We start from the raw sequence: 10,653 nt of genomic DNA, 5'->3' as shown, positions 1-10,653 counted from the left end.
GGGCAAAGCCTGGAAAAATCCCCCACGACCCAACAAGAAAATGATGTATGGAAATATATGAGGGCGCCGGGACAAAGTGGGCGGCCGGGGAAGGGTGCTGCAAGCAAAGAAGAGAATAAAAATGTGAAGAGGCCGTCAGCTGCGATCAAAAAAGGAGGCATCAATCACTTTACCTTTTATCTTTCTATCTTTATGTGCCAATATCTGTTCTGGAACGAGTATCTCCTCGCTTTCCTCCACTTCGGGTTGCTCATCTGGCTCCCCATACTTGGGCACATCGCCTTTAAAAGGCTTCAATAGACTCACATGAAATGCATTGTGAATCTTCCAAGTATCGGGCAGCTTCAGTCTAAAGGAGACATCATTTATCTTTTCTTTTATCTGGAAAGGACCATAGTACCTGATGCTAAGCTTTGGAAAAAGCGGCTCCTTTTCCTTTTTCTTTCTTAGGCGTGCCTTCTCAAAACGTAAGAGCACCCAATCGTCTTCCTTTAATGTCAAATCGCGACGGTGTCGATCTGCTGCCTTCTTGTGTCGTTCCTGAGATTTCGCTAAAGCCTCTCGGACCTTGGCAAATGTAGTGTCTAAGTCCCTTGTGTATTGGTCGGCTTCAAAAATTTTATCTTTTGTGCTAAGGAAGGGTGGAACCTTCGGAGCACCTTCAATGATCTCAAATGGCACCTTCCCCGTCGAAGAGTGGATCGTTTTTTGTAGGCAAATTCCACTAAGGGGAATTTTTTTTCTTATTGAATCTTCAGAGCAGAAATGTAAGACTTCAATAAATCCAGTACGATTGAATTTGCAATCTCAGATTGCCCATCTGTCTGTGGGTGGAAAGATGATGAGAATTGCAACCGTGTGCCAATGTTCTCCCATATAGCCCTCCAAAAAACAAACTCGTGAATCGAGGATCTTTGTCTGAGTCTATTGTCTTAGGCATGCCATGTAGTCTGAAAATCTGTGCAATAAACAGTCTCGCTAATGATCTGGCTTGAGTGTTTTCTTCACTTGAATGAAGTGAGCTTGCTTGCTAAATCTGTCGATGATAGTCCAAATGCCATCATGCCCACTCTGTGTCTTCGGGAGATTAAAGAGTTGCAGGGATGTCAGGCCCTGAGTCTAGAAGGTGAGATCCAGAGGCGAGAACCTTGGTTCTCAAGGATTTGGAATAAGGAAGGGAAGTTCCTTGGAATAGGGTTTTGCTCTAGGAATCGGAAGCTAAGGCTTTCAGGAACCATCAAGTCTTATTCTAGAACGAACGTGGTAATACGTTCGGTTCAAGTGCTTGTATAGACTTCTCCTCAGTAATAAAGATACTATTACGGGGGGGGACCGGCCCATCTTTTGGTCCCCAATACTGTGTCGATCTTCTCACTCTCTCTCTCTCTATTTATTTCTCTCTATATCCTTTGGCTTCAATATTAAGTGATAAATTCTATTTATCCGAGTATATTTTATATTGTTATGCGCTCCCGTTTGTGACAGACCTATAGCATATGGTGTCTATGTTCTGCTTGATCCTTGGAGAAGACTATAATGTCATCAAAGAAAGTGCCGACAAATGATATGTACTCTCTGAAAATCCTATCCATTATTCGGTTGAAAGTCGCTGGAGCATTGGTAAGGCCAAAAGGCATCACCAAAAATTCATACAAACCGAAGCTTGTGCGAAAGGCTGTCTTGTAGACATCTCCCGACGCGATTCAGTCTGATGATATCCGCTTTTTAAGTCAATCCTGCTGTAACAAGAGGATCCTTGAAGTCGGTCAAGAATATCATCGATCCTTGGAATTGGAAATTTGTTCTTGATGGTGATTTTATTGAGAGCTCTATAATCAATGTACATTCTCCAATATCTGTCTTTCTTTAATACCAACAACACCGGAGAGTAGTAGGGTGAAGTACTTGGCTGGATAAGACTCTTTTTCAAAAGGTCTTTTATTTGGTTCATGATCTCTTCATTCTGGGCTCGGCTAACACGGTAAGGTGGCTGGTTCGGTAGTGTGCTTCCAGGAATCAGATCAATGGTGTGATCCTCAGGTCGAGATAGGGGCAACTCGCCCTCAGAGAAGCAATTGGCATGAGTGGAGAAAATCTTGGCGTTCTTTATCAAGTTCAGACATGTTCGTTTTGCGTTCATCATTTAACGGACCTCACTGATGTCGGATTAACCAATCCCATATTGCGATCATGTCCATGGATTTCTTGAGACCGAAATGCTGCAGTCATTTGGTCAATCATTATATCTGCACTCAAGCACAGTCATGTGCGAGTGATCACTTTTGGGGATCCCAATCCATCAATGAGACACTAAGTTCATATTGAATAGAGTGTTTCAATCATTCAGCTCTAGTTGTGTGTCTATCTCACCCCGCGGGAACTCTTGATGCGCTCACGACAATTCCATTCAATCATTCCTCATGATTCAAAATTCATGATTCTTTTCGTTATCAGGTTCATTCAAGAGCTGTCATTGCTCCGAATTCATCATCATCTCATTCTCGATTTTCACTTGTTATCTGCATACAAAGAGCAAGTTCTTCCAGAAAACATTAATTTCATACAGAGACGGATACATTCCTGAGCTGCTGTTGCTCCCGGTTGCTTTCAGATGCAAATTCCTTGCCTTATGTCTCCTTGATTTCGCCTACAAAACATGCAAAATTTCAAGCAAATAGTTCACCTCGATGCAAAAGAGTCGATGTCCGGCTCCATGCTTCCAAATGCTTTCATATGCATGTTCCTCGCTCCTATCAATTATTTGCACAGAGATAACATTAATTCCATACATACTGAAATTTTCTGCAAAAGCCCTAATTTTGCAAAGTTGTTGGATATAAGATCTGTTCGCATTAATGCGTATAGCTTGTTGAGAGGATCAACTTTGCCTTTTGTTGCATATCCAAATTCTCAACCGTTGAAGAGATCTTTAAAAGTCTTTTGGCAAACTTTTATGCCGAAAATTTGTCCTATTTCTTCATTCTGTTCTTCAATTCTCGCACCGGATTTCAACTTTTCTTTGCTTGCCCACTGAAAGATGTTCTCTTTGCCAGATTCTCCGTGAGAACCCATGTGTACTCTCGGGTTTTTGATGGTTTATGCCCTGTAAGACAGAGCGATGAAGACGGGAGCGCGCCCGATGCGCAATGAAATAAGGGTGGAAGTGCCTAATAAGGCCGGGGTCGGGCTACGAAGATTCTTCTAAAGAAATTTTAAAAGTGCCCAAGTGTTCTGTCTTCTCTTTGGTAGGACTGGTATGCTTTGAGAAAAGCACACGCTTGAAGCTTTGATACCACTTTCACAGACTTGGACACCCCAAGTCGAGAATCTGGCACGACACACTAGAGAATCACTTAAAATACTTCACAATTTTAAAACTCGAGTCGACACGGCCTCGCGTAGTTCCGTGCCCAAAGGTATTGGCCCCAAAACGTGGCGCCCCTTTTGGTATTTCTTTTTACATTAATGCGTGAGCAAAGTATACCCACGAGGGACTTTTACTCTCAGACTTTGCGTCCATATGCTCTGTAGAGTGAGGCCCCAAAGGGTCTATTTATTCTTGAAAGCGCGAAGCAAAGGGTACCGGTAGGTGCGCGTCGCGATGTAGTGCAAGATTCGGGCAAGAAGCAGGAGGCATAGTGCAGAAGAGAGCTAGCGCTAGAGATCGAAACAGAGAGAGAGAGAGCTCGTACGATTTGGGGAAAACTCACATTAGTGAGTTTGTGGGTTTTCCCACTTTTATTACAAGCGACTTTAAAAATTTGGGTCCAGGTTCACATTGAACCTGGACAAAGTATAAAAATGTACAAAGAGGGGTTATTTAGGCCTTTAATGTAACAAACTGCTGACATGTCAAAGCCTAAAGAATGGAGCCAACTTACAGATGCCGGCCGAGGGGCCTAAACCCTAAGAAGAACAAGCAGTAGAAAAAGTGTCACAGAGTGAGGACGTGGTTGCCCGAGTGCAGAAAACCCTAACCCTAATTTCTGCCAGAAACCCTAATTCTGAAAACCCTAACTGCTGAAACCCTAATTCTGGAAACCCTAACCCTAAAACCTGCAAACCCTAATTTCTGCAAGAAACCCTAATTGCTGCAAACCCTAATTCTGAAAACCCTAACCCTAAAACCTGCAACCCTAATTTCTGCCAAAAACCCTAACCCTAACCCTAAGGCAGCATACAAATTCCGACAATTGCGCTGACATGATGACGTGGCAAGCTGTACGGATTTCCGTAAATTGCGCTGGCAGCTTTTGGCATTGCTTTTTGGACCAGAAGCTTTTGAGTTTGAATGAAAGTTTTTCATGTAAACTACTTTTTGGACCAGAAGCTTTTGAGTTTCAAAGTTTTTCATGTAAATTGCTTTTTAGGCCAAGGGCCTTTAAATATGAGGCTAGGGCTCATTCTCTGGCATGCTTCCTGGAGAAGGTGCAGAGTTTGGAGTACCGGCTTGTACTTTGATGATGCAATATAAAGAAATACCGAAAGGGGCGCCAACGTTTGGGGCCAATACTCTCTGGGGTGGAATTCCGCCACTCCGTGTCGCGTGTCGTCTCTCTCTCTCTCTCTCTCTCTCTCTCTCTCTCTCTCTCTCAATTCAGTTGTTATTGAAGTGCGAAGAGTTTGTTCAGTCTGTTCTTTTCTATTGGCACGTGGTGCCCGTCTTGTGACATTTAACCCAACAATTCTTACAAGGGATGCTCCAAAAGCTTCTAACTCAAAAACAAAAATTCCCAAAAGTTACTGGTTCCAAAATCTGCCAGAAAAAGCAGTTAGCGCAATTTGCGGAAATCCGTACAGGCTGCCACGTCATCAGTCAACGCAAAGTCTGGGTTCCGTACAACGTGCCACGTCAGAAGTCAGCGTAAAATCCGGGTTTTGTACAGCCTTCTGCCACATCAGCATTCGTAGAGTTTGTTTGTACGGTCCTGCCCTTGGATGGTCATGCCATGTCATCTGTTTGTAACACATATGGTAGAGGTAAAGGCGTCGATGGTGTTACAGTTTGTCACCTCTCCGTCCGATCCTAGCGGAGCTGCTAGTGCCCTAGTATCTCCGAAGGGTTGATCATAAGGAGTGAGGGCTGTTTTGTGGCTGTGTTCGACTGAATACTATTATGTGGAGGAGTTAGTGCGGGGAGGAGTTAGTGCTGATGGTTTTGGAACAGGAGCAACATTTCAAATCCCAAGTTGGATTGCAATTTTTTTATTCGACTGGGCCTTTGGGCTCCATAGGCCTCTGACTTCCTATTTGTATTCTGATACTCCCTAGCACCTTGTTTGAGTTAGTTGAGTTAGGGTCCCACCTACCCAATGTATGACAAACCTAGATTTTAGATTTTCTGTTCATCTTCTATTTTCACAGCTTTCGGGACAGAGAGTTAGATTCTATTGGGATGTAACTTTTGGTGTCATAGGTCATTTTAGCCTTTGAAGATGTTTAGTATAACATTTCATTTCATTCATATATATATATATATGATAGATAGATAGATAGAAGAAGAGAGTTTTAACGTCGTAGGAAACTATCGCAAGAGACCTTCTAGCCGATGAGGAGTTGAACTCAAGAGAGAGAGAGAGAGAGAGAGAGAGAGAGAGAGAGAGAGAGAGAGAGAGAGAGAGAGAGAGAGATAATGCTGAAAATTAAAGTTAGCTATTTTCACCGCCTGGTTAGTAGCACAACCATTTACACGGGGGGGTGAAAATTGACCTAGAGATGAGTAAAATGGGAGTGCTCAAATTTTGGCCTATATGAGCCATGAGGGCCCAACTAAAGTAGTAAAGATTCATCCCTTCTTACCCCAACTTGTTATCGAAATGCATTTCCATCTAACTTCATGACTTGATGAGAAGAGAAAAAGATAAATGGCTAAAGGTGCACATTGTTGAAGCTAGCAGATGTTTTATCTGAGCAAAAGTAATAACCACCTTAATCTCCTCCCTGCAAACAATAGGAGACCAGAAAACTTTTGACCTCTACTTATGCATGTACATAGTACAAATGCATCCAAAAAACTACAAGAAGAAACTCCCAACTCCTTGTCCAATGAGGTGCATTCCAGAATTATATGAGCAGCAAATGACCTCGTTTAATGATCTTAAAAAAGCTTTTGAAATACATCCATGAGCAAAACTTAGGAGTTACAAAAAATAATTGTGTGTTTGCACTTCAAAAAACTCTTCGAAGAATCTCAAAATGCCCTTTCAATACTCTATCCTGGTAACAATGATCAACAGAGAAAAAAATGGGGGTAATTTTTTCACTAGACAATGGTGCTGCCTAGGCTGCATTTCATGGTGGTACAGCCACTTTCCCATGCACATGCATTTTAGCTATTTTGTCCACTATTCACGCCGAGGATTATTTTTAGCCTGGTTCTAATCAACCACTGTCATGCAGATGTTGGAACTTTTAAAATTATTAACCTATGAAAAATAACCTTGGGCTTGCACATGGAAGTGTTTTTGCTTCATTCAATAGTTTGTGAGAGTCAATTGTTATTGATGTGTGCAAATTGTTAGCCTGAAAAGCTATGCTGATTGATATTGGCCTGCCTATTTGTTCTGTTGTGACAGCGCCTGTTCCCTGAGGGATTTGAGGGTGCTTTTGGACCCTATCCGTTATGGAACATTTCGGGCACTTTTAAAGGTGACAGTGGAGCATTAGTATGCAATGCAATGCCCATAAAACACTTATCCTGTTAGCTGACAGTTTGGTGTCTTCACAGGTACTTGGGAAACTCATGGCAATCATAGTTACTCTGTAAAGCTGCCCAAATTTAAGAAAACGTCAGGGGATGTTGTTATTGAAATTTTAAGCTCTCCATCGAAAATTTCGGGTGTACATTATGTTCAAGTTGAGCCTGTGATTCTGACACTTTTTCCAGTTGTTAGCAAGAGAGAGACTTTTATGGATGAAGGTATAAGTCTTGAATTTAATGCAGGGAGACGTATTGTTACATGACGGAGTGTATTTAGAAAGCAGTGATCTGGACGCAATTCACTTTAAATTGGAAGGGGTCTATGTGTGGCCGTTTCGGCAACTCCGCATGGTTGTTAGTGGGTCTGTATAATCTTAAGCCTGTTTACGGCAGTCAATGAACTTGTGCTTCATGAATCTTTTTCCAAGCGTGATGTAATGATATTGCAGCATCAATGAAGGTGAAATGACTCATGTGGAAGAGTTCATGCAGTCCAATCCCTATCATTTGGTAAGTTATGTTTTACTGTTTTCTTACCACTTTATGTACTTACTGCTCTGTGTCCTATTAATCTGCAGTATCCAGACTGGTTATATATCTTCATTAGGCTCTGGGGTTTTAGGAGTCTTTGTTGTAGCACTTCACCTCCTATTCTATGCCTGATCTTTGTAGTGCTACTTAGGCTGGTCAGGGATGTATGACAATTCCTGGCAACCTACAGTTTAATCTGGCTTGGGTGTTCCTGTTGTGATTCTTACATTCTGATTCTGAGATGACAATGTATTTGTTTGTGTAGCTGGGGATCTTTTCATCTCAGGTCTTGCAGGAGTCACCCAAGGATCGGATGCGGAAAAAGGCAAAGGCTGGTTTGAATTTAAACCTGTTCTTCTTGCCACTGTTTACTTCTTCCTTTTCCTTCGGAGTTTTTCCAACATGTGCCTTATGTGTGGTTTGTGAGCAGCTCAAATTCTTGGTCTAGATAGGGACTGCAAGGTTCAAATGGCTGCCCATCTTTCTCAGGTCTTCTCTGACTATAAGAGTAATTCTCGTCCTCGTCTCTCATTCCAACTTTTAAATTGCTTGTGGGTTTAACACGTGAGATGGCTGTTTGTTATAGCCTTTAAAAAAAGTTATAAGTTAAAGGTACAATTGAAATATGAAAGATGCCGCTGGGTGTATTCACACACTCGTGCTTCCACCTTAGGCTAGGATCCTATCGGTGTTACAGCCGATTTTAGATATCAAAAGACCTGGGGTTCAGAGGGGTGGCTATTTGATACTTTGGTCACTTTTGCATCGATGTATGCGGTAACCGGCTGGAATCACGTGCCGATTGGACATTAATTGGAATAGACTTTAAACAACTGTAAACAGAACATAATCAACTCACTCTACATAACTTGGAGACGAAACGGACGAGGCGGAGTTCCCCTTTGGAGAGCGTTGGCCCCTAGGAATATTAACTTATTTTTCTAATTAATTGTCGCAAGTGCAACTGCTCAGTATGAGACCACTCACAAATTTTGATTACAACCGAGGCCCCAGCCTTCAATTTTTAGGCAACTGGCCAAAAGCAACTTTAAAGTCATCTGATTGTGCGTAAAAACACTCACTTTACCTGCTGTTGACTGATATGTCCCAAAAGCAGCAAAAATTAGCCAACTGAGTAAAAGCTGCAAAAAATACATGCATATAGCAAATTGCAACATCAGCATGCTATCTTTACAGCTTTTACTCAATTGTAAATTGTAATCCACGTAGGGTTGTAAAATGTGTGTTTGCACATGTGCATATTTGTGCAATTATGAAAAAAAGGCTACAGACACGGACTTTGAGGTTTGAGGCTGCAAAATCTGAGGATTTGCTGCGGGGAACTTTGAGGCTTGTGCACCAAACTCAAGGGCTGCTTTTTCTCACAGTGAAACCCTTGTGGTGACCCGCTCTCTCCTACTCTATTTGGTATGTATGTGGATGAGGTTTCTGACTATATTGAGAGAGATGGTGATAGAGGTGCACAGCTGGCAGGGACATGGATTCCACTCTTGTGATATGCTGATGATATTGTGTTGATCTCCGACTCTCCGGAGGGGATGCACGTCACTTGGATGCTTCGCATAGGTTTGCCCATGAAAGTGCGCTGTCTGTCAACCTTGGTAAAACCAAGGTTATGGTGTTTAATATCACCCCACAGTTGATCAAGAGATCAGCACCTGCATTCACATACGGCCAGGAGACAGTGGAGTATACAGATGCTTACACTTACCTTGGGGTGGTCTTTAGTGGACCAGCATTTTCATTGAGGAGAGCATCAGAGACTAGACTGACCAGAGCCCATGCAGCATTGGGTAGGATGTGTTCACAGGTTCAATTTCAGGAGCCTCGGACGAAGCTCTGGCTCTTTGACACTTTGGTGGCTTCGCATTGCTCTATGGAGCTGAGATTTGGGGACCCTCATTGGAATCTCGCGGCTTATTAGAGCCAAGGCTTCAGTACCACGTGACATTATCCGAGCAGAGCTAGCTGGCCCCCCATTAGTGGTTGAGGCGCTCACCAGATCATCTCCTTCATATACGGCCTGTGGGAACTTCCCAGAGACACGAGTCCTCTCGATAGTTAGCCATGCAGGGAGATACAACATGCTTGTATGGGCCCTGGGGAGATGACATCATGGTTTCAGGCACATGGGTTCAGCATAGACAGATTGCCCCCCTTCCAGTACTCATTGGATGCACCCTCTTTGACTCTTACACAGTCCGAGTCACCAGGGTCATCCGCCAGGACCTGACACAGCTAGACAGGAGGAGGACATGGATACAGCCAGCATAGGAGCTGGAAACGAAGATGGCTTTCTACAAAGAGCATCTTCTCTAGCTTATAGGGGACGGCTTTGTGAACAAGACCCAGATACATGGACACCCACTTGTCTCATGGGATACGATGTGCTATTGGCTAGATATGCACATCTTCACACCAACTTCGGGTCGAGACTGGGAATACAGCAGAGTACCAGCTGAGGCCAAGACATGCCCCCTGTGTCACATGGAGCCTGAGAGAGCTGCACTACACATTCGAATGCCCAGTCTACTATGAGATACGAGGCCGCTTCCACTACTTGTTCAGAGAGGGCTTTGGACCACTCTCTAGAGTTATGGGATACGAGGAACACACACACACACACACACACACACACACACACACACCCACGCACACCCACACACACACGCACGCACGCACACGCTCATGCGCGCGCGCGCGCGCGACACACACACACACACACACACACACACACACACACACACAGAGAGAGAGAGAGAGAGAGAGAGAGAGAGGAGAGAGAAGAGAGAGAGAGAGAGAGAGAGAGAGAGAGAGAGAGATCCATGATGGGTTTGTGATGTGGGGGCAGTTGCATGGCTTTTGCAATTTCCGGGCTCACACCTCTTTTTTCAGGGCTTGCTGACAGATCCGGTCTTCCTGTTTACTCCCTTAGGATATAGACCAGGTACTTTACAGATGATACCAATTACAAGTCATGAGTTGGATTTCTACCATTGAGACATAGTTTCCACCATGATATGTAGTATCACTCTTTGAACCATGTGGAAAGCTCGCTGTGCCCACGTTCTTGGCTCTCAGTCCTCCCCTACGTCCACCGTTCTGACAACCATTTGGACAGAGCTGCTCGCAGTCAGTGGGATACTTCAGCCGGCTCCTTTAGGGAAGCGCCGATGCGTCTTTCTTCACAGATGGGCGAGATCGTCAGTTCTTTGCTGTCGAGATAATGGCCACATCACATGGCATTATGCACCCATAGTGGTTCCTTTTACATTCATCATATAGGCCACCTTGATGTATATATAGTTCATAGCGCACTACTGTACTTCCTCTGGGTGATAGGCCATTGTGCATGTCCAGAGGTCTCTTACGTACATAGAATATAGCCCCTTTTCTTGCGC

General features: G+C 43.6%; 1 protein-coding gene across 3 annotated transcripts in view; it reads left to right on the top strand.

The window, feature by feature from the left end:
* LOC147454258 (transmembrane E3 ubiquitin-protein ligase FLY2-like) overlaps nt 1-10,653 on the top strand; it is a 114,828-nt gene that overhangs the window by 29,672 nt on the left and 74,503 nt on the right. For all 3 annotated transcript variants that reach the window (XM_086516267.1, XM_086516266.1, XM_086516265.1), the window contains 6 exons: nt 6,576-6,648; nt 6,728-6,855; nt 6,944-7,062; nt 7,150-7,210; nt 7,497-7,566; nt 7,662-7,739. In XM_086516267.1, coding sequence (XP_086372393.1) covers nt 6,576-6,648; nt 6,728-6,855; nt 6,944-7,062; nt 7,150-7,210; nt 7,497-7,566; nt 7,662-7,739 — 529 coding nt within the window. The remainder of the gene's footprint in view (nt 1-6,575; nt 6,649-6,727; nt 6,856-6,943; nt 7,063-7,149; nt 7,211-7,496; nt 7,567-7,661; nt 7,740-10,653) is intronic.

Source organism: Adiantum capillus-veneris, chromosome 7 (genome assembly GCF_014529385.1).
Source record: "Adiantum capillus-veneris isolate H3 chromosome 7, ASM1452938v2, whole genome shotgun sequence".
In the NCBI taxonomy this organism is placed as follows: Eukaryota; Viridiplantae; Streptophyta; class Polypodiopsida; order Polypodiales; family Pteridaceae; genus Adiantum; species Adiantum capillus-veneris.
This window is presented reverse-complemented; position numbering and strand designations above follow the sequence as displayed.